The sequence below is a fragment of the Microcebus murinus genome, chromosome 7, assembly GCF_040939455.1.
Source record: "Microcebus murinus isolate Inina chromosome 7, M.murinus_Inina_mat1.0, whole genome shotgun sequence".
Classification (NCBI taxonomy): Eukaryota; Metazoa; Chordata; class Mammalia; order Primates; family Cheirogaleidae; genus Microcebus; species Microcebus murinus.
Window position 1 is genome coordinate 100519986 of NC_134110.1, and position 24250 is coordinate 100544235.

The following is a 24250-nucleotide window of genomic DNA, read 5'->3' on the forward strand; positions in this document are numbered from 1 at the left end:
CCCAGAGCGGGCTCCCCCCCCCAGCCGCTCCCCAGAGCGGGCTCTCCCCACTCCCCAGCCGCTCCCCAGAGCGGACTCTCCCCACTCCCCAGCCGCTCCCCAGAGCGGGCTCCCCACCAGCCGCTCCCCAGAGCGGGCTACCTCCCACCACCTGCTCCTTTGCCGCAGCCCCAGTGACCAAGCTCAGGGCAGCCCAGGAGAGATGCTTCTCTCTCTCACATCAGTTACTAATGGAAATGACAACAATGGGTCTCCTTTTTTGGGGGGAAAAAACCAAAAATCAAAAATCAACATAAAAGGTGATAGCAACATTATTTTTAAAAGTATTGGTTGAAAATTCTAGTACAGATAACAATAAGAATGGTACTTGTGGACCCTAGATATATTCTACTGTTGGACAAAAATACTTTTCTTCATTGAAACAGGCTTGTGTAACTTCAGGTATCAGATGACATCAGCCTTAGAGTTGGTCTTTATTGTTTCTTCTTTTGGCCCGAGAAACCATCCATTACATGAAAGATGCCCAGATAGTCAGCTATGAGCAGTCCTGTCTTGACCGGCAAGAAGCTAAAGAGAACACAAGAGTAAACTTTCTTGGTAATCATTCGTGAGAGTATCTTTACCAGCTCTGCTGAAGCCAGTGTCACCTCTTGTTGCAGATAAAGTCATTCCCTCACGCACATGCTATACTGTCTTAGTGCTACCCAACTCAGGGTCATCCGGCCCTTGTCCACGATATGGGCGGACGCTTGCCCAGGGCCTGGATAGCTCTGGCGTTATTCAATTCACTTTGCATTTAAGTTTCCAAAGTGTCCCTACACTGTATTATGCCAGAGAAGGGGCAGTGAAGTCCTGTGGAATAGAGGCAGGCTCTGGAAGCAGACAGACCTGCTGGAATCCTGGCTCTGTCATTTGCAAGGCCAGCTCGGGCAACTGACTTAGCTTGCAGGCCTCAGTTTCCCCAAGCATAAAATGAAGTCGTAGACCTTTCTTTCTGGGACTACTGTGAGGATGAGATGCAACAGCTCCTTCCACCTTTGGCAAGACTGCACTAAGATTCTGTGCTTCTCCACCTTGACGTGCTCCTCTGCAAGCCACATACACACAGGATCACCATCCTGACGGGGTGCTCTGACCCACTGACCTTGAAATTCAACACCCCAGAGCAAGGAGTGAGCAGGCACAGGAAAGCTGGGACGTGTTCTGAGGGGGGGGGGGTAAGGAAAAGGACCCTGTGCTCACTGACCCTGTTTGGCACCCAAGCATTTCCAGGTGGTTCGTGCCCTTCCCAACTTCAGGGCACTGGTCAGGTGTTACCTTCTTGGCGAGACAGCCCCCTGCCCTAAACACCATACTTAAAATTAAATCTCAGCTTACAGCCCTCTACCCACCACTCCCTTTTCTCACTTTATATTTCTTTGCAGCACTTACAATCTTATGTTTTACTTTACTTTTTTATTTCCTTCTTATCACCTACCCACCAAGAAGATAATTTCCACAAGGGTAGGGACTGTTGTCTGTCTTATTTTTTGCTGTAACCCCAGATCCTAGAACGGTGGGCAATGCCATGACATACACACAGCACTCTATTAATGTTCGTTGAATGAATGTTTGAAGGAGTGTTTGATGTGATCTCCTTCAGTGAGCCTCTTCCTGTTTCCTGTAGCCCTCTCAGGAACTATCTACCCCCCTCTCAAAATGTGGCCCAGAACTAATATGTCATAAAATAAATATAACCTCCACAACTATTCAAAGTAGAAAGATTAAGTGCCCTGTTCTCAAAGTTGGTATTACTCTACTACAATTTGCTATCAGGCAAGAAGTACTCACTGTGCTGTGAATACACACCTTGTCCAATAAACAGTGCATTGCACAAATCCACAAGCTGTAACAAACACTGTCTCTACATCATAAATGAATAAACTGAGGCCTGAAGAATGAAGGGCATGCTCAGAGTTATAGACTCAGTAAGTAGTGGGATCATAAACCCAGATTTCAAATTGCTTGTCAAAAACCCTTTGCCCTGCCCACATAGCCCCCGTCAGCCACACGGACCCCTTCTGTGCCAGATGAAGCCTGTTAAAGTGACAGGGTGCAAGCATGACTTTTGGTTCACTGTATAAAGTGGATATAATTAGCTAACAGGAGCAGAAATTTTTGTACGCAGGATGGGCAATGGCTGCTAGCCCGCCCTGTGGTGGACATGAGGTATAATATCTATGTTCAAATAACTGGGTAATTGTCACTGTCAAGAGAAAAGGAAATACACGTAGAACGTTAACATGAGACAGATTTCAACTCAGCAGGAGTGGTTCATATGGAAGGTGCCTCTTGCAGAGCGGAAAGCCCTAGGGGGAAGCAGCGTGAGACTACGCGTCCCAGGCTAGAGCATCAGCAGCTGCTTCAGCAGCTCGGCCCGTGGTCAGAACCCGCAGCTGATGCATCTCGGCACTGAGACCCATCGAGGGGCAGGGGAGACGGGCAACAATACTTGCCTGTGCTTTTAAGAGCTGGTTTTCCTTTAAGTTTTCCCCCTCATGTACTTTAACCATCCCACAGCTCAAACGTATCATCTCTTTCCTTTGTGCCCACACCGCACACTTGCGAAGCATTTCAGGCCTTGCCGTGGGGCCCTGTACTTGAGGAAGCACCGACGCAGCATCTATCCCAACATGATGACTGATGAGCACAAGGAGTCATTTTGATCTTTCCATATCATTCAGTAAATCCACTTTTTTTGACAACAATACAATACTAAGGTGGCAGGAAGGGTCCGGCCCTATTTTCTTGACTCACGGGAGCAGCGACACGCATGTGCGATTGCATCAGCAATGGGCGCAGTGGGGCTTAGGAGATTTTCCTTTTTAAAATTCGTTAATGTAACAGATATTTTTAAAGTGGCTCCTCCTGGTGGGATTTGGAATAAACTATTGATTGGCACATTAGGGAAATAGTAGAAGCTGATATTGTTACCTTTTTAAAAACACTATGAAGTATAAAAACTTTGGCAAGTACAAGTACAGCTGTTCTTGCAGAATAGCATCCACTATTTTTCTGACTGCATATTCTGGGTCCAGAATCGGCAACAGAGAAGGACAGCTAGGGCATTAAAAACACACACACACACACAAAAATCCCCAAAATTAATTAATGATTTTTAAAATTTGGGATAAAACATTGTTAAGACATTATCACTTATTTCTTTCCCTTCCAGATTTCATCTGTTTTTATATTTACTCCCTTATTATCAACACAGAGAGTAATAATATAACTAGAATTTGAAATGGAAAATTATGATTCTAATCAATACATGGATGTTACAATATATATACGTGTGAAACCATATTAAACAAATGTTCTAAATGTTTGTAAAGCAAGCTGTTGATGACATTGCCTGCCATCTCCCTGAGATGGAGAATTGGGCATTTGTGCCTGCTATGGACTGAGTGTTTGCATCCCCTGCCAAAATTCACATGCTGAAGCCCAAATTTCCAACATGTTGGTATTTAGAGATGGGCCTTTGGAAGGTAACCACATCATGAGGGTGGGGCCCTCACGAATGGGATTAGTGCCCTTATGAGAAGAGCCTGTGGGTGCTTTGATCTTGGGCTTGCAGCCTCCAGAACTGTGAGAAGTTGTTCCTGTTGGTGAAGACACAGAGCGTATGGGATTCTGTTACAGCAGCCCCTTTAATATGACTAAGACAGTGATCCTTCAATGATTTCCAGTCCTCATGCAATCAGAGAAGGTAGAAGGGACTGGGTGGCCAGGAGGGGATGTGGCCAGGAGGACTCAAGAGATGGAAGAGCAGAGCCAGGGTATCTGGGTGGACACTACCCTCATAAATCATTTGCAATCAACTCAGTATCTTACATACGAAGAAAGAATTCTGAAACCATTTATAAATCATGCTGACCCTAGAAAACCGTCTTTCAGACAACTTTAAAAAACAGGTAAAACAAAGTTAAATAGACAGCCAATCATTTTTCAGAATGTATTTGCTTTGCCATCAAAGGACTTACTTACCCAGTAGTACAACCTTCAAACATTCCAGTTTTTATAAAAAATGGGCACACAATTGTGGTTTTGATTCCCTTTTGTTTTTGAGCAAATGTTTCTATAAATACAGATTCAGCAAATCCAAAGGCTGCAAATTTACTTGCACAATAATCTGAAAAAGACAAACACTGATAATGTATATTCTCAAGTTTTAAAATGGCATTCCATTAAGGTTCACTCATAACACTAACAGCAACACAGAATGTGACAACCATGTGAGTTCTCCCTTTTATAATCTTGGTCTACTCCCACTGGAAGGCGTGAGCAGTGAGTGGGAAAGGATATGGCCAACTGCAGTTCACCTGGTAAGGACCAGGTGGCTCCCAGCATAAGAAGGGCTGAAGACCCCAAAGACAATCACAGCAGCAACAAAAATAAATGGGACATGATCAAACTAAAAAGTTTCTGCACAGCCAAAGAAAGAGTCATGAAAGTAAACAGACAACCTACAGAATGGGAGAAAATTTTCGCATCCTACACATCTGATAAGGGGCTGATAACTAGAATATACTTAGAACTCACGAAAAACAGCAAGAAAAATATCAAACAACCCTATCAAAAAGTGGGCAAAGGACTTGAACAGAAACTTTTCTAAAGAAGACAGAAGAATGGCCAACAAACATATGAAAAAATGCTCAACATCTCTAATCATCAGGGAAATGCAAATCAAAACCACAATGAGATATAACTTAACCTCAGTGAGAATGGCCTTTATCAAAAAATCTCCAAACAATAAATGCTGGCGTGGTTGTGGAGAGAGAGGAACTCTCCTACACTGCTGGTGCTGCGTCAAACTAGTTCAACCTCTGTGGAAAGCAATATGGAGATACCTTAAAGCGATACAAGTGGATCTACCATTTGATCCAGAAATCCCATTACTGGGCATCTACCCAAAAGATCCAATGACACTCTACAAAAAAGACACCTGCACTTGAATGTTTATAGCAGCACAATTTATAATTGCAAAGCTGTGGAAACAATTGCCCATCAATCCAAGAGTGGATTAATAAAATGTGGTATATGTATACCATGGAGTACTATTCAGCTCTAAGAAACAATGGTGACATAGCACATCTTATATTTTCCTGGTTAGAGCTGGAACCCATACTACTAAGTGAAGTATCCCAAGAATGGAAAAACAAGCACTACATATACTCACCAGCAAACTGGTATTAACTGAGCAGCACCTGAGTGGACACATAGGTACTGCAGTAATAGGGTATTGGGCAGGTGGGCAGGGGGTGGGTGTATACATACATAATGAGTGAGATGTGCATCATCTGGGGGAAGGTCACGCTGGAAACTCAGACTTGTGGGGGGAGGGAGGGAAGGGCATTATTTGAAACCTTAAAATTTGTGCCTCCATAATACGCTGAAATAAAAAAAAAAAAAAAAAAAAAAGAAGGGCTGCAGAGATGCTCCTACAGGCCACACTTACAAAATCACTGAATCGGCAGCCCCGGTGCTAGCTGTTATTAACACATGGGGCACAAGATGTGTGTCCAGCCCCTGTCTCAAAAAACTGCATCATCATTGGGGCATGAAGACATACAAGAGAAGAAATAAAACACTAAGCAGTGTAGGAATCTAGGCAAGAGAGGTTAGCATGGATCACGATTCTCAGATTAAGTTTTCTTCCAACTGTAACTCTTTCTTCCACTTCCAGAAAACAAACAAACAAACCCCCCCCCCCCCAAAACAAAGGACTTGGTAGCCTCAACCTCCGCCTCTTAAATACCTTAAAAATGCAGGGAAGAGGGAACTGGAAAGTGGCATTTATGTCTGCTTTGAGCTGTCTTTAATCACACATGCTTCAAAAACACACCTGAGTATAGCGTTCACTGAGTGAAAAGATTTGGAGAAGAAATGGCATTTAGGTGAATTAGTGCCTTTTTTGGCCTCACACAGTCAGAAGAGGCGTACTTACTTGCTATGCTGTGGTGCAGTTATTAATGCTACAACTGGCAAGATCCAGGTTACAAGTGCCAGGCAGGGGGCTGTCTAGCCCCGGCACTGCCCAGACGGTGGGGCAGAGGTTACAGGCAGAGAAGGGGAGAGGAGGATCCAGAACAGTTTCCAGAATCATCTGGGTCACCTGGTAGAAGCTCCCTGAGCCCCTCTGCCCCTGAGAGGCTGATGAACAGATATGGTCCACGACCCAGGGAATGTGCACTCTAAACTAGCACCCCTGGTACCTCTTATGCACGGGAGCTGAGGCCCACCTGGTGGGAGAACAAAAGGCTTACACTTGTTTCTAAGGTGAGCTGGGGGTGCGAGAGTCTTGTATCTGAAGATAGAAATATTGAGTCTGAAAAAGGACTGATGGTAGCGGTAAGATGCTTGTATGATTTCAAAGGCCTGTGAATTGTCAGACATACAAGAGAAGGGCACTAACAGCACCTGATAAATTCTAAGACGGAGAGAGGAAAGGAAGTCCAGGATTTAAGGGGGATAGACTGGTGATATTTTGGGTAACTGGTCACTCTGAAAAACCTATTCATGTAACAGACATAGTGAGCTAAGACTAGTTTTGTGAATCCTGAACTAAGCCACTTAGCTCAAAAGCATTAGGAAGCATCCATTCGGCAAACCGTCCCATTTGCTAAGCATCTGCTATCTGAGTGTTGCTGCTACAGTGTGTTGAATGAGTCACTGCAATCTGAGCAAGCCAGGATGCAGGACATTTGTTCTAGGGGATGCCCTGGTAGTTAAGGTCAAGGTTTCTGCTCCTCCTAGAGCCAGCTCCTGGGGTGGGTCTCCTCGGCTGAGGATCTCGGTGGATTTCTTTGCCTCACCACTGCTATTAAGTCAGCTGGCTGTTTGCAAGGGAGATGAAAATGACTACCACTTCCTGCAGGCCTTCAACCAGTGGAAAAGCAAAGAGGTTAATTTTAGGTTTCTTGAGGTGAAGATACTTTCTCCAAATTCACAGCAGAGAAGATCTCTTCAGGGAAACTTCAGGAGAAGGCAGTGTGGTTCTCCCTAATATCCTGGTAGCAGTGCCAGGTGAAGCTTGGGGGACAGTTCTTGTGTCGATCTCTTATGCAAGAAAATCTATTATGGAGGCCTCTTTTTCTCTCTTTTAAACCCAGAGGATTACATAAGACCTAATGATTCCAAGGGACATCATCCAACTTCATGTAAGTGTATCTGATGGGCAGTTTTGCTGCACAATGAAATTCTCAATATAGTCTTATTGACTATACTTCTTAGCTTATTATCTGCATCAAGTCAATGCTTATTATTAAGAGCTATTATGTAAGTTAAGGTTATAAGGAATTTTGCAATTGTAACGTACTACCTTTCTCTTACCTGCCAGCATATTTACTCCAACTAATCCAGCTGAACTTGAAATGCAAACTAAATGTCCATGGTCATTAGCAATCATAGCAGGGAGAAAGGCTTTATAAGTCTAAGAAGAGCAAAGGAAAACTTTTAATATTTAATACCACACTGTATACTTTTCTTAGATGTTTGTAGGATCATTGTGATTAAAAAAATTTTTTTTCAGCTCATAAAAATACTGGAAGGCACTGGGATATAAACACTTAAAACATCTGGAAAGTAACCATTTTAACCTGCCAAATAAACAATTCCCTATGGCAATTCTAATATTACTAAAAATTCAGGCTTATATTTTTGCTCACATTTGACTTTTAACAACACAATATTAAGAATTAAAGTAGTATAAGACAATATTAATTAAAGCAGCCACAATCCAAAAACTGATATGAGTACTCAAAGATATGATTGTTTAGATTTATGTTGCCTTTTTTCCCCTTGGCTTAATTTTGAATTCCAAATTTCACTGAACACTGTTCATAGGACAATTTGTTGTTGGCTTCAATTTAACAAGAGCACTTTGTTTTAAACTCATCTCTACTTTTTTGAATTTTTTGATTTTTATTTTTTTGAGATAGGGTCTCCATTGGTAGCCCACACTAGAGTGCAGTGGCATCATCATAGCTCACTGCAACCTCAAACTCCCGGGCTCAAGCGATTCTGATGCCTCAGCCTCCCGAGTAGCAGGGACTACAGGCACGAAAACCATGCCCAACTAATTTTTCTGTTTTTCATAGAGATGGGGTTTTGCTCTTGCTCAGGCTGGTCTTGAACTTCTGGCCTCAAGCAATCCTCCTGCCTTGGCTTCCCAAAATGCTAGGATTACAAGCGTGAGCCACTGTGCCTGGCCAAACAACAATTTCTTATTTTTATTCTATTTCATAAAACAGAGCATCTGTTTCAAATAAGGTATGACTGGGTATTGTAGAACACCTTTACCTCTGAGTGGGACCTGGAGAAAGAAGGTAAAAGAGAGAAATAAACTTTTGGAGAAAATGTCTCCAGCAACAAAGTTGTAATTAATCAAATCTGAAGACAACCAGGAGGTAAGAAAAGGGATCTCCTACAAAGGCCAAACATCCTGTGCTTGTCTGCATTGCAGTAAGTCTCAGAGAGGCACTAACAGGTGGAGAGAAAGGAGGAAAACCAAAACAAGCACAGTGAGGGGAAAAGTGCAGCATAATATAAAGCTCCCTGTGTCCAGGGTCTGCCAGCTCTCATACCTTCTAGCAATTAAGTCACTACCTCGGTGCCTGGCAATGTGCAGGTACTCAAAGGATGTATGTGAAATGGGCCAGATGGAGTGAACAGAGAGGATATGAGGGGGTGGTAGGGATCTGGGAAACACCAGCATTTAAGGAATAGCTAGAGGCAGAGAGAGAGAGAAAGAGAGGCAGAGGAGACCGTGAAGGAGACTGGGGGAAAACAGGGAGATAGGACAAGAACACACAGCCATTGGGTGGAGACTTCCACAGGGATTATGGTCTTCTTCCTTCTAACTACATATTGAGTATGAACACAAAGGAGGGGGACATTTAGAATAAGGGAAACCATTTACGGTAGTTCGTATAGGAACATGGTGGCCACTAAGTTCTGAATCTTTCTGTTTTTCTCCCGAGTACCATACAAAACACCAAGAATACCACCAGCACCATTACATTTTTGGTGGAAGTGGGGGACAGGAAGCCTATAAGCTCCAAATCGCACTTGAAGGCTGCCGAAGGAGAGTTGGGTGGGAAAGTGTAGGGAGAATGCAAGGGGGTGCTCACAGTCTCCAGCAAATACTCCCAGAAGGAGAGAGCCTTGCCCAGGGAATGGAAAGTGTGAGCAGAGCTGGAACCAAACGGGTCAAAAGCTGGGAAAGGCAGCAAGAGGGCACATGCATGGCAGGGGAGGCCTGACATGGCTGGTCTCAGCAAAAGCCAGGAAAATGAAACTTCTGGAGTTGAGTGCAGCACTTTACAAGTCAGGGCTGTGCCCCTGGCACTGGTGGCATGTGGTCATCAGGGCTGCTGGTAGAACCTCTCCTGTCTTGGTTTGGGTATTGACTAAGGTGACCATAGGTCTTGGTTTGCCCAGAATAGACCTGATTAATGCTTGTTAATTAATAATGCTTCCTTTCAAAAGTGTACCAGCTTAGGCAAATTATGCACTTACCCTGGTCATGTCTAAGTGCAGTCATTCTCTATATAGCCTGGAGCAAATCTTTTAAATTCTGACTCCTTATCTCACTGAGCTGTTTTAAGGAATATATGTGAGCTGCCTGGGAAAACCCCAACATTTGACAGCAATCAATAAATGGTAGTATGATCATGAGGACAGTTCTGTCTTTGTAGGATTCCTTGAGCCGAGGTCATGAGAGCTGTCAATTAAGTGGGATCAGGAGAGGACAACTGGCTAGACCAGGACAAGTCCAAAATTGAGAAATCTGTGATTTAGAGGCTAATTTGAAGAAGAGCAGGAGTAAAGTACTTCTAAATGTCAGAATAACTTTACATTTATTATGAGAAGAAACAATAATTACCCATAAATGTGCTTTGAAATTCACATCGAATGACTTTTCCATAAGTTCATCTGGGCAGTCGAGGAACTTTTTGCCTGTTACGATTCCAGCATTGTTGATTAGGATGGAAACATCGCCAACTTCTTTTTTAACCTGAATTGAATAACAAGAACACCACCACCAATGTAGTAATTCCTTATATGATCTAGGTTTTATTTCCCCACTGTTTTATATATTTTTTATCTTTGTTAACTTAGACTGAATTTATGCACCCTAAAAACAAAATTTATTTCCTTTTCTGAATCTAAAGTACACTAGAGATCTAATTCTTATGCTTTTCTTCTCATTTCTTCCTCTCTTATTAAGATGGTTCCAATGTGGAAATGCTATTTTCCCTCTATTATTAGAGATGTTCCTAGACTCAGTGATTACTGACTTTGTTCTATGCTCTGTGTAAGTGGCATATCATTTTAATCAATGTGATGGGACAGAACAAAGCTTCATTATGGCCAAATTTCATATAGATCTAGACCTAGTCAACATGGAGATGCAGGTGGAACAGGGAACAAACAGAGGAAGAAAGAAAATATAGTCACGTATCTTTTAATGATGGGGATATCTTTTGAGAAATGTATCATTAGGTGATCTCACTGTCACGTGAACATCACAGAATGCACTTGCACGAACCAAGATGGCACAGTCCATTACACACACTGGCTACATGGTACAGCCATCCTATATAAACCTGTACAGCACCATTACTCTACTAAATATTGTAGGCAATTGCAACAGATTGATAAGTATTTGTGTATCTACGTGTATCTATCATAGAAAAAGTACAGTAAAGATACTGCAATAATCTTATGGCACCACCAGAGTATACATGGTCTGTCTGTTGATCAAAATGTCATTATGCAGTGAATGACTGTATGTATTTTAAACACACAGCACAGATTAAAATCTGTCTGTTTTCATTAATTGGTTGGTTTTCTTCTCTCTGAGGATAAACTTTCTGAACGTGGGGCTTATCTATGATAGAAGGACACAAGCTTTCAAAGTTATGTGGACCTGGCAGAGAGGAAACACTGTCTTACCGCTCTGAAAATTTTCTCCTTTATTACTTGTCTAACGGATACTTCTTAAAAATTCTCTGGTACTTTCCTTCTATTCAGAATAAAAAGTGGAAATGGCTGGTTTATAAGGATGGGGAACTATTCGCTTCCCTTGAATTTAGAAGAGCACATAAATAATTCTCTCAAAGACCCCAAAGAGATAAAAGTTCAAAAATAAGCTAGCAATATGACATGTTTGACCATTTCTGAAGCCAAGCACTAGCTCAGAACTAAATCTCAGGTACAGGGAAGAAGGAGGTAATTATTCACAGTGCTTCCTACGAGTTTGCCCCATACGTGATGATCTGCAGTATTCGAATATGAACCCGTTATTGCTTAAGACCCGCCAGACAAGTTGTTCACAGTCAGTGTAAGTCACCATGCCACGTGACTGGTGCTTAACACATGAACAGCTGACGTTGTGGGGCGGGTGGTAGCAAAGACTGCAGCTCAGCTGCATTTGGAAGGGTGGTCCCATCGAAAGACTGTGTGGACTTGTCAGGTTTGGATCTCCAGGCTGTACTGAGCAGCCTGTGATTCAGAGTCAAAAACTCACCGGCCAGTGACCTACAACCTTAGTGGGGGGATACCAATGGAGCCTGGAAACTGTGGAAGAACTTTACAACCTATCGGGCTGCTCATGGCTGCCTTGTCTGATTCTTCCTTCTCACTAAGCTCTGGGAACCACAAAGTGTCAGGAGAGCCATGTGTGAAGTATGCAGGCCAAGGTGAGGGCACAGAAATCCTTATGAGGGACATGTATGTGCCTCTACAAACTAAGAAAATCCTTGCAGTGGGCATACTGGAGCTTTGGTTTCCTGAAGTTTTCTTTATATAAGCATCTGTACAGTCATCAAAGAAGCAAATGTGGTTAAGAGTCTATAGGATAAATGAAAGATTCTGATTTTCTTATGATCACTTATGAGGAATACATACTCAAATATGAGGCATTGTGGTGAGCTGGATACAGCCTAGATTTAAAATCAGCCTAAATACGAATTCAAATCCTGGCTGAGTCATGCCCTAGCTCTGTGACCCTGGGCAGGTTATTTAATATCTCTGAATCTCAACTTCTTTTATCATCAAAGAGGGCTGCCTCCACCTACCCTAGACTTATACTGTAACAGGGGCCAGTACAGTCAGTGTAGTTAGTGGTTAGGAGAAGGTACTCAGGTGTCAAGAGACTCAAGTGTCAGCTGTAGCTTTGCTCCTTACTAGCTGTGTTTCTTAAGTAAGCTACATGCCTGCCCTCAGCCTTAGTTTCCTTATTTGTGAAATGATAATAATAATGGGCTTTATAGGGTTTTAATACATGTAGGATACTTAGCGCTATCTTGAGTATAGTAAGACCTCAAAAATCCTAATTCCCACTCCCCCACAATATTTTTTAAATTAAAGGGACATTGCAGATAGGCTAACAGGCACTGAGAAAGGCAAATGAACAAAGCAATTAATTGATGTATATCAAAGATTAACAGTAAGAACCCACAGTTACCTGATCGGCCACTCTATATACTTCTTCCCTTTGACTGCAGTCACAGGTATAGGCATGCACTCTTGTGGCTCCAGCTTCCTGAGCCATCTTGCTTGTCTCCTCATTGCCTTCCCTATTGACATCCCAGAGGACAAGCACAGATCCCAGGCGGGCAAACCGCAAGGCCAAGAGCCTCCCGAGGCCGCTGCCCGCGCCTGTGATCAGTACTACCTCGCCGGCAACGCTCTTCCGCGGCTTGGGGAGCAGGGTGAAGACCACGGCCTCCAGGAGAGTGAGCAGCGACTTTGCTAAGAAAATGAGCAATTTCTTTGCTGACTGCCAGTTGGAAGACATGTTCTGGCTGACACCTATAAAGAAAGGTAGACTCATATAAAGACACAGTTGTCCCTTTCCTCTGAGTTTTCATAGTCCTTGGAGCTCTTGCTTTCTGAAATAAAGTTAACTAGACGTGTGCTTTGAACTGCTTTCCTGGCCGCAGACTCTGAACTCAGAAAGGGGGAGGAACCCACCGGGATTGAATTTTTGCCCAACTCTCTTACCTCGCCCCAAGCTTGGCACATGTGCATGGCTGCATGTGCTGTACACAACAAAAATGTGTGTTCATCAGGAACTGTAACCACCTCGCCCAAATTCAACCCAAAAGATAAGTTCACTGTTTCCTCACGGTTAGCCTTTCTCCATAATAATCACGAGTTCTGCTGGCTAATTTTTATGGTCAAAGTTTTGACCATATCATGTTTATGACCTAACTGCTACATCTCTGGCTTCATTTTTCTCTCCTTTTAGGTTTGCACTGCTGTTCTTTAATTTTGCATTACTATTTAAAATCTGAGATTGGAGAGGGAAATATAAATCCTATTTGTATAAAGTATCTGGAGTGAAGTAACTAGATATTCTAAATCTTTCCCGTCCGATTGGCCGTCAGTTCTAGAAATCCCTTCCCAGGCTCTGAAGACCCCGCCACCTGCTCCACGTCACTCACCACTCTGCCCTGCATTGCAGGTGTTGCTGCTAGCACAAGCATTAGTGATCCCAGGCTATTCCAATGAAATATGGTTATAGTAAGTATACTTACAAGCAAAAGTGAATGCATGGCTCCATATTATTGTAAAGACTGTTTCCCAGAAAGTTACGGGGTGTGTTGAATTTCACGCGGCCGAGGGCTTCTTTAGTGTCTAAGTCCCACGGCCCACTGAGTGCGAAAGCTGAGCTAGCTGGGGCGCAGCGTGAACAGGCGCCCTCTGCTTCCCGGGCCAGGGCCCGCAGCCCGTCCGCCGGGCAAAGGCTCGTGCGGGAGCGGGTAGGGAGGGGCGGGTGGGCAGACAGGCTGACGACCACAGCTTGGGAGGAAAGGGGAGAACTGGGGGCGGTGGGGTGGGGAGGTGGGCGCACTGAGCCGCAGAGCAGGGAACAGGGGCCAAATGGACCGAGGAAGACGGCCCGGGAGGCATCCCGCCCTCTGCCCGGGGCGGAGAGAAGGGCTGGCAGCTCACCCCTTGTGGGGCAGGGGTTTGCCGCCGCCTCGGGGACCCGGCGGCCGTGTGCTCCCCGGAGGCGAGGTGCTCTCTCGGGCTCGCCAACCTGCGCCCCTAGCGCGCGTCCCGCGTTAGACCCGCCCGCGGCCTCGCCCAGCCCTGGCAGGGGCGCCGGCGGCAGGGGCGACCTTCCCGGAGCCGCCCTCGGAGCCGGCGACCTGGGCAACTCACCCCGGAAACGCTGTCGCAGCTGCCCGCCGAGAAGCTGGCCTCGTCCGCCCCAGGCACCGCGTCCTGGCTCGCAGCTCGGCGAGGTTCAGGTGTTTATTCCGGGCGCCAGCTGGGGCCCGAGCCCTTGGGCGGGACGGCGCTGCCGCCCCTGCGCGGGGTGGGGCCGCCCACTCGCCCGCGCGTGTCTTCCTGTCCCCGGGGGCAGATTTGGTAAGCTGGAAACGCCGTCGTGGAGACTGGACGTGCGCGCCAGGATTTCTCATAGGGTTAAAGTTTCCCAGGCCCAGGCTGCAGCCTGGATTACTAAATAAGAATTTCGGGTCGCGAGGGTCCCATCATCAGCATTAAAAAGTTCCCCAGGGGTCTGCAAGCAGAGCCCGAGGCTGGGAACCCTGGCGTTAGAGAAGGGGAGCGCAGTTGCAGGGTCGGGCAGGGCCGGGTCGCGCCTCTGGGGCCTGCACTGCAGGGCACAGGTGAGGAGTGCTGCGGCCGCCTCCGACGCCGCCACTTGCGATCCGGAATCGGCGGCCTGTCTGTCGCGGAGGCGCGGGCGCGGGCGGGCGCCGCGGCGGGCGTGCTGGCGGCCCGGGGAGAGGGCGCCCGGGAGAAGTCTGTTTATGGAAAGATGAAGTTGAGAAACAAACAGAGTTGAAGTCAACAGGGCGCGCTAGCCCGACCAGTATTTGTGAAACATCCTCTCTGTGTACAAAGATCCAGAAGATACAGCAACAATATATCTGCCAAGAAAAAAAAAAGACTTATTCATGAATAAAATTAGCGAAAGATCTAATATAAGCATATCCCCACTGAGATGCTTATAACGGAGGGTGGAGTTTGATGGGTGGAATGAGGGGCCAAAATGACAATGAATTGTGGAATGTTGAACGAAAACGGCGCATCAGGACGAGGCTGGGTTTGGGATTCATCCCAGAGCTGGCAGGACAGGAACAAGTTGGAGGCTCCAGGAGAGCAGCCCGAGCCAGCGTACACCTGGGACAGATCTGGGTCACAGGGATTGCACATTCGTTCTTTATTTGGGTGAGAGAAGAAACACGCAGGCCATGCAAGTCTGGAACAGCAGGTGCAGGGGAGCGCGCACTGCCGTTCCGGTGCTAAGGATGTGTCTGCTCCGGGGGCAGCGGGACAGCGTGGGCGGCGCCGGGAATGGCGTGGGGGCGCGGGTGCGGGTTCAGGCCGGCGCCCTCGCCCCGGGGCACTGCCGGGAAGGGCTGGGGAGCGCAGAGCTGCTACGGAGCAGGGCAGGCACATTCAGGAACTGTAGGCACTGTGCTGTGCGGGCGGGAGACATGCGCCCCTTGTGCTTCCCGCCACAGAAGAGGGGCGCCGACCAGCCTGCACAGGAGCAGGAATGGGCCAAGGTGTGGGCGTGAGCGGCACCGGGCAGGGAGAGTGGACTGAGGCACAGAGTTGGGTGATGGGCCTCAGGCCCCGCAGCCTGCCTGCAAGGGTTCACATGGGTGGGCATGGGAAGACACCAGCCTTCCGTCATCTTCATGGCTTCTCTGAGCAGAATCCTGGGCTGTCACTCTTCTTTTTGGTCAGAAGTCCTGGGTGGACCTCAAGAAAGAATTCTCCAGAGCTTTTGGAAATCTCGCCAATAACCAAATGTGGGAGTACATCTTGGGGCTGCTCTGATGGTACAGCGGAAGGAGCCAGAGGTCCCAAGTCAACGTGGGGGGAACTCAGCGGACTGGCCATAGTCCTGAGCGCTAAGAAAGGATTTCAAAAGGGACCTTTTCCTCAAAGGATAAGAATGGACAATCTCTGATAGAGATGCTCAATTTGCCAATAAACATATGAAAAGGTGATCTAAGCTTATTCGAGATTTCTTTGACCTTTGAGCCAAAGAAATACATATTAAAACATTTCTTGACTTCCAATTGACAGATATTTTTTAAAAAGAGGATGTCTTCATGTGGGGGTAGTGTAAATTATGCATTTCTGGAAAACAAATATGTATCAAGAGCTAGAAAGTATATATCCTCTGACCCAATTCCAACTTTATCTTTCTTTACCAAATAATCAGGTACTGTCTGTGGCCTTCAGGAGGGAAACCAGGTCACTCGGAGTCACAGGTGGGAAGGAGACTTTTCACTCCATTGAATCATGTTACCTTTTCAGGAAATAAGTGTATTAATAAAAATAAATGGAACATTAATTTTAAAGAAGTATATGCAGATGGAGTACTCTATAACCATTTTTTAAAATCATGTTTTTCAAAGATATGGAAAATGTTCTTCACATATGAGTTTTAAAAACATAGTACAAGACTAAGTATATGCCTGTGATCCTATTACTAGTTTTCTATGAATATTTTATTTACATGCATTAAAAACACTGGAATTGAATTCACCATCTTAACATTTTTTATTATTGAGTAGTAGAATCATGGTTAATTTTAATTTTTTCTTTGTGCTTCTTTTGTGTCTTCCAAATTTTCTGTTATGTACATATTTGTATTTTATTATAAAATTATTTCTGAGGACAGATATACACAGATGCTTCCATTCCAGATGGCAGACTGAGCATATGCATTTATAGCCAATTTTCTTCCAAAATTCCTTTGACATGAAAAAGACGATATAAAAATGCAAATAAAAGCATAATAATGCTAGAAATAAGAAAGAGGCTACCAGTGAGGGCTGCCTAGAAGTTAGCAAACAGATGGATCCTATTTCCAGAAACCAGAACAAAAGATACCTTAAGCTAAAACACACTTGGGGAAGGCACTACAGCAATGAGTCATTGTTCCCAACAGAAACCCGGAGCAACTCCAATTCAAAACAAACACAGAGAGTGGAACTGGGACACAGGACACCCAGATTGAATAAGAGTGTTATTATAAAAAACAAAACTATGAAAGTATTGAAATAAAATATAGAAAATTTATTTTGTAATTTGGGGCTAAGCAAGGGGAAAAAACCCAGAAAGCATAAATTATTTATTTGACTACATAAAAAATACTAACGTCTCTACAGCAAGAAAATATCATAAGTAAAGCAAAATGACAAGCAATGGACTAGGAGAAAATATGTTAACATAAAGAATTGACTACTGTTAATTAGCCATGATATATAGTATTTCTACAGACCAATTTGAATAAGACAGTAGGAAAAATGGTTAAAGAAACGCACAGGCAATTCACAGAAAAAATCAGTACAAATAACTAAAAACACCTGAGAAGATGCTAAATTTCGCTGGTATTCGCTGGCACGTTGAAAAGGAATATCCTTTTTTTCATCCAAATGTCCACATATTACAAAAGTTAGATAAGAATCCAGGATTGGGAAGGGTGTGAAGGTCAGGCATTCTCACACTTTGTAGGGATACCCTGCAAAGCTGGTGTGTTCTTTATGGACAGAAGTCAGGCAGCAGCTGTCATGCCTTTTTTTTTTTTTTTTTTACTGTTATTTTCATTTATTTTATGTTACATCTATTTCCGTGCCATAAGTTTTGTTTCTTGAGTTTCTTCTGGGATATCTTTTTCTTCTGTGCAACCTCCTCTTCTGGTTTTGGAACAATTTGTTCCTTTTCAGTGAGGATCATCTCGATGTGGCAGGGGGAGCTCATGTATGGATTAATCCGACCATGAGCTCTGTAAGTTCGGCGACGCATCTTGGGTGCTTTGTTCACCTGGATATGCTCAATGACCAGAGAATCTACATCCAAACCCTTAAGTTCAGCACTACTCTCTGCATTTTTAAGCATGTGCAGCAAAAATTCAGCACTCTTCTTGGGCCACCGACCCTGTGTCCAGCCCCACGGTTTGGCCAGCGCACACCTACCAACTCCACCATTGTAACGTCGGAATGGTACACATTGTTTCTTTAAAGTGACATCTTTCAGATACTTGGTGGCTTTTCGTATATGCATACCCTTGATGGCCTGGGCAGTTTCACGAGTGTTCTTGAAGTGAACACGAAGATTTGAACCTCTTGACTTGCATGATTTTGTGGGGTTTTCTGGGTCAAGTGAATAGTGAACCGTTTTCACGAATCACCTCAGGCCGCTTGAGGGGAAGAGATGTCATGCCTTTTGACTGGTATTTCAGATCTAGAAATCCCTCATTTGTCAATCCCCCATATTGACATTTGTGCAGAAAGCATTTTCATTGACTAGTTTGTAACAGTAAATTAGAAGCTACTTAAATGTACATTTATTCCACGTATCATGATATAGTCTTATGATAGAATTCTGTGAAGCTGACAAAAAGAATGAAGTTAGAAATATATTTAACTGTCAGGTAGAGATCTCTAGAATGTGGCAAGTGAGAGAAAAAGATGGGATTATTCCATCGAAGTTAAATTTACAGAGTTATTCACAGAGAGCTTCCATGTTATCAAATGTGTAAGTTTGGTTTCCCAAATAACATACCACAATCTTATCTTTAAATTTGAAGAATGACACTAGTAATAACTCCGGAGAGTCACCTCTTTTAGGTTTGCTAGTAGGAAGCGCTGTCCTACCGAGACTGGGGCCAACAACACCCATGCCCTGCCAGCCCTAGCAGCCTGTGTACCTGACTTTCTCCCACCATCGGGGGCCTCCTTGTGCCCTTTCTCTGCTGCCACCCATGCGCTCCTCTGGATCCCAGCCTAGCCCCTCCCAAAACATGCCTGTTCCTGAGGAGCAGGGTCCCAAGGATGAATGAAAAAGAGGAAGAGGAGAGAGCCATAAGATAACAATCACATCTGGCTCAGCAACAAAACTGAGGAGGAAGCTGAACTCTGGGCGTGTGGTCAGAGGCTGGCAGGCAGCAGCATCATGTAACTGCACACCATCATCATTGGTCTGCTGGTACATTTCACCTGTCACGGGCAGTTCAGGTATGTCAGTATATATTGGAGAAACTGCAGGTGAGTGAAATTCACGTGTAGAAAAGCCGACGCAACGTTCGCAGCAACTTAGGTGGAACTGGAGACCGCGATCCTAAGTGAAGTATCTCAGAAATGAAAAACCAAACACCTTATGTTCTCACTAATAGGTGGGAGCTAAACGATGGGTACACACAGGCACAAAGAGATATAAAGGACATTGAAAACCAAGTTGGGGGGGTGGGATGAGAGGGGAGGTGAGGGATGAAAACTTCCCCGTTGGGTATAATGAACACCATTTTGGTGAAGAACACACTAAAAGCCCTCACTTAAGCTTTATACAAGGTATCTATGTAACAAAAACATTTTTACCCCCTTATATTTTGTAAACAAAAAAATTAAAAAATATATACTCAGAAAATAAAAAAGCCAAGGAGGTGACGTAATATAATTTTGACTTTTATAGAATATTAGAGCTACATGGAAAGGATTTTGGAAATCAGTTAAAGCCAGAAGTTTTCTGTGGATTTGCAGAAGTAATGTGGGAGATGTGGGATCCTCACCACCAAATTAACTAGATCAGTTCTGCTTAGAATGTTCTCTGTATGGGGGAATAGCAAGGGTTATGGCCTTAGCTTTTGGAATCCGCCCGAGCTGGATAGAGGTTGTATAGCCTTGTGCTTGAGATCTAGTTCTACCCCTTATTGGCAGCATGACCTTGGGTAAACTGCTATGTGACCTCTCAGAGTTTCAGTTTCTCATCTATGAAGTGGACATAACAGCACATACCTATTCTGGTTGTTGTGAGGAATAAATTATGATAATGAAAAATATTCATAGCTAACATAGCTGAGTACTTATAAGCACCAGGCATTTTTCTAAGTTCTTTACATGTTCTAACCATTGAGTTTTATTACAGATGAGGAACCTGAAGCATGGAGAGATTAACTTGCTTGGACTTACAGTTAGCAGTTAGTGACACCAGAATCGCATTCCAGACGGGAATAATCTTAACCACAGCCATACTCTTAACCATGGGGCTCTCTTGCCTCTTGTCATAGATAACAAAATATTGACAGCTATAATTTATTGTGCATTTATTCTGTGCTAGGCACTGTGCTAAGAGCTTTATGTGAATTGCTATAAAGCAATTCCTATAGCAATTGAGTTGTGGCTTGTTATTATTCCCATTTGACAGAGAAGAAAACTGGGGTTTTACAATTCTATTTGGTCAGTTGGGAGTTTGAATTTGAACCAAGGAGTTTCACTCCACCATGTGACCTTTCTTACAGAAGATTCAGCACAGTGTGTGACAGAGGGGCAGGGCCAGCTTCAGGAACCTGTTAGGTTGCAGAGTCTTCTGCTCAGAAGGGCCCTGTGCTTAGTTTGATGCTTTACATTTACTGGCTTAAAATCCTTCATGATTTATCTTTGAACTTGTGTTTTGTAGGTGAAGTTCAATGGGACAATGGAGCACGCACATGTGCACAGATGGTGTGCCTGGTGGCAGTATGCACACGGGGTTGTGGTCCAGGAGCAGCCTATGTGTGACCGTCAGGCTTCAGGTACAGTGGGCTCTGCAGGCAGATGCATGCCTTGGGGGAGTTTAGAGTCCTGTGGGGCCCCAAGGAGGTGGATGAGCCTGGACCTGGGCTCAGATTGGGGGCCTGTGGTGTCAGCAGCAGCAAATCGGGGGAGCCAGGGGCTGTGCTCACAGGAGAACAGTTCCACATGGGGACAGTACCAAGATCAGGGGTGGAAGGCTGGCTTGCCTGTCATATCCAGAGTCTGTCCCCAGGCATATGCATGAAATATTAACTTTCCCATCTGAGCACCAGAACAGGAAAAGCCAGTGCTTGGCCAGTAAGCTGTGTCAGTAAGTCATCACAAAATAAGATTGTATGCATGGACATTTCAAGAAAGCATTTCACAGAGTTATTAGAATTCTTCAAAGATTTAGAATTTCTGGTTTTGAGAACTGCTACTATGTTACAAACCAATCATTGACAGACTTATAGAGATTCACAAGTTACCGGAAAAGTCAGAGGAAACATTAAAATGCCATTGTATAAATTAGCACTTAAAATTAGACTTCCATGTAACTGATGTGTATGAGAAGTTCAATGTTGGAAATATTGCGAGGAGTTCAATGTTGGAAATATTGCTCCATGAAATTCATCAGCTCTAGACGTACTAAAATTTATGTTTTGAAGTAATTTGTCAGAAGTACAATTTGTCAGTAATGTTGTCAGAGCCTATAACACACTCTTAACAGTGGCATCAGCAGAAAGTTCCTTCTCAAAATTAAAAATTATTAAAAATTATCTGCAATCTTTTATTTGCCTACAGTGACAGGTGTCATTTTCAATTATATTGACTGAACATGAAGTTGCTGAAAGTATAGATTTTGATGATCTAACAAGTAAATTTGCAAAAAAAAGTGAGTCTGAAAAATTTTCTGACCAATCAAGTTATCACATTAATAAATTATTATTTATTGTATTATATGAAAATTATGAAACCCCAAGTTTTACAATTATTTGTAATTTATAAGTTTCTGTTGTTACCCATATATGAGAATTATCACTAGTCTATTTTATAACTAATGCAATTTTTTAAAGAAAAATGCTGGGCTGGGCGCGGTGGCTCACGCCTGTAATCCTAGCTCTCTGGGAGGCCGAGGTGGGCGGATTGCTCGAGGTCAGGAGTTCAAAACCAGCCTGAGCAAGAGCGAGACCCCGTCTCTACTATAAATAGAAAGAAATTAATTGGCCAACTAATATATATATATAAAAAAAATAAAATAAAATATGAAAGAGAAGACAAGTGGCCCCACTCAAAAAAAAAAAAAAAAAAAAAGAAAAATGCTTTACATTTTAGTACCTTGCCCAGCACCTTTTTTCCCCGCTTTTTGAACAGAGGCCCCACATTTTTATTTTGTACCAGGCCCTGCACTTCCTGTCCCAGCTTTGCACAGCAGTTCTCTCAACTCTCAGCTCCCTCTTCTTGGCAGCGCCTTGAAGCTGCCTAGAACCACGGCCCCCAGAAACCTCTTTTCTGCTCCTGACCCCGTGGTGTTTGCTAGAGGCATCTTTTCTTCGTTTTGAGAGGAAATTGTGTATAGTCCATGCTTTACTTTCCTCACCATTTCTTTGATTTGCTCCCAGTATTTTTTTTTCCTTTGTCATCATGTGATCCAGATATTGGAGCTTTTATGGGCCAACTTTGCTTTCACCCTGGATAGACTCAAAGGCCATACTTAGCACTTTGTCAATAACATCACCCCAAACAGATCCATCTAAATAGGGCACTAATCGAAAAATTTTGTGAATAGATGAGAAACAGAATCCGTATCACATAACACATAGCAGAAATACAATAAAGCCCCCATTTCAGGGCTTCCCTGAAAGTTTCTTTTTCTCTAGCTAGCATGTCACAATTTTTTTTTCTCCCCACAGTCTCTCAAGAACCCTTCTAATGTCTTAAGCAATTCAGATCCAGCCCTAAGCCTGCACAACAGAGTGAACCAAAGGCCAGTGGGGAGTCAAGGGCCACCTACTCTTCTCAGTCCTGCTTCTTGGTTCAGGCCTAGGGATGGGGTCTTTCTTCATTGCAAGAAGCTTCTTAAACTCCTCCCAGAAAAAGCATGTTTCATCCTAAGGTATAATTCTTCTAGGAAAAGATATTGTCCATTTTCTTTTTGGCGTCTCTACTTACCTTTCATTGTTTATTTTTTCTAAATTCTGCAAATTTATCCTTAGCTTTTTTAATTTTCTTTTTCTGTTACTGAGTTTTATTTGTGAGTCAAAAGTATGTTTAATAATTTCACAAATATTTGTGCTGTACACTTAGTTTTTTAATAAAGACTTATTACAAGAACAAGCCCTATGTGATTCTATTACTCTTAGAGATTTTCAGGATTGGAAAGGGTCAGAAAATTTAATCATTAACCTCCTTTGATTTTCAGAAATGGCAAACTTATTAACACTCAAAACAGTCATTTTTATCTTGGGCAACTGTTATTATTAGAAAGCTCTTTCATATATGTTAAGGCAAAAGCTGCCTTTCAGTATTAAAGAAAAGAAAAGGAAAGGAAAGAAAAGAAAAGGAAAGGAAAGAAAGGAAAAGAAAAGAAAAGAAAAGAAAAGAAAAGAAAAGAAAAGAAAAGAAAAGAAAAGAAAAGAAAAGAAAAGAAAAGAAAAGGCTTATTTGAAAAAATGAACTCAGGCAAAAGAAAATGTTATTTTTCAAAAGCTGTTGGAGATTCTAAGTAGTCTCTTTTAGAGTCATCACAAACTTATATTTCATCAGTTTTTAAAATGTTTTCAAGCAATTGACTTTAAAATGACTAATTCATTATTAAACACTGCTTTCACATATTTTTAATTTTTAATATTTCAGACTATTTTTACTGCATTGGACTGGGAAGACTTTCGTAGGATGAGAAAAACTAACAATTATAGTATTGTGCTAATGTAAACATGAATCTTCAATTTTCCAAACTGACATGCTTGTGAAGTGTTTTAAGTACAGACTGCTAGTAAGGTGGGAGTTATGCATTAAAAGTCTTATCATATCCATATGCTTTTTGCGAACTGGTTGGAAGGAAATAATAGAAGTGACCAAATTGCAGACCAACTCAATTCAGTGTTGTTACTTTTGTTAGATTTCATAAGCATAAGAGAAGATTTAGAGAAACATTACATGGACAGCTGCTATGTGTTCTGAAATTTCAAAACAGGAAGAAAAAGTACAATGCCCACTAGGGAGACTTTTAAAGTTCAAGTTAACATTCAGACTCAGGAGACAAGCATGAGAGAGAGCCTGCTCAGAGGCTGGGAGAAGGAGCCACAGGTGTCAGTGGGTGGTGTTGGGCATTCCTCCCACCTGCTGGGGTAGGCCTTGCAGCAGTCCATGCAGCAGTCAGTCAACACATAGGTCTGCACAGGTTTTCTCTTCACATGCCAGCTTCAGTGTGGGAAGACTCACACAAGGCAAGTGAGTACTTGCCCTCATGTCCCATAGAGCCAATAATTCCATTAGCACAGCTTCCAAGTTCCAAGTTACCAGAATCCCTAGCCCATGGAAGCCCGAAGTGTGGTGTCCCACCTCATTGAGTATTTCTAATTCATTTATAACTTCTCCCAGTTGATTGCAAATTACCAACCAGAGATTCTTTTTATCATAAACAATGTTGC

At 43.4% G+C, this 24250-nt stretch overlaps 2 protein-coding genes across 2 annotated transcripts; both read right to left on the reverse strand.

Annotated features, from left to right (window-relative positions):
• Nucleotides 1-300: 300 nt before the first annotated feature.
• On the reverse strand, nt 301-14741 carry SDR16C5 (short chain dehydrogenase/reductase family 16C member 5). Its single transcript, XM_012774094.2, has 7 exons — nt 14218-14741; nt 12512-12858; nt 9926-10057; nt 7372-7471; nt 4027-4171; nt 2974-3099; nt 301-567 (listed from the first exon to the last, which is right to left on the reverse strand). The coding sequence occupies exons 2-7, from the start codon at nt 12842-12844 to the stop codon at nt 474-476; spliced, it is 930 nt and encodes a 309-aa protein (XP_012629548.2). The 5' UTR covers nt 12845-12858; nt 14218-14741; the 3' UTR covers nt 301-473.
• A 2914-nt stretch (nt 14742-17655) lies between these two features.
• LOC109731091 (large ribosomal subunit protein uL22-like) lies at nt 17656-18234 on the reverse strand (the record flags this gene model as incomplete). Its single annotated transcript, XM_076005348.1, has 1 exon — nt 17656-18234. A coding segment is annotated over one exon (579 nt), but the record flags the coding sequence as incomplete, so codon positions are not given.
• Between the last annotated feature and the right edge of the window lie 6016 nt (nt 18235-24250).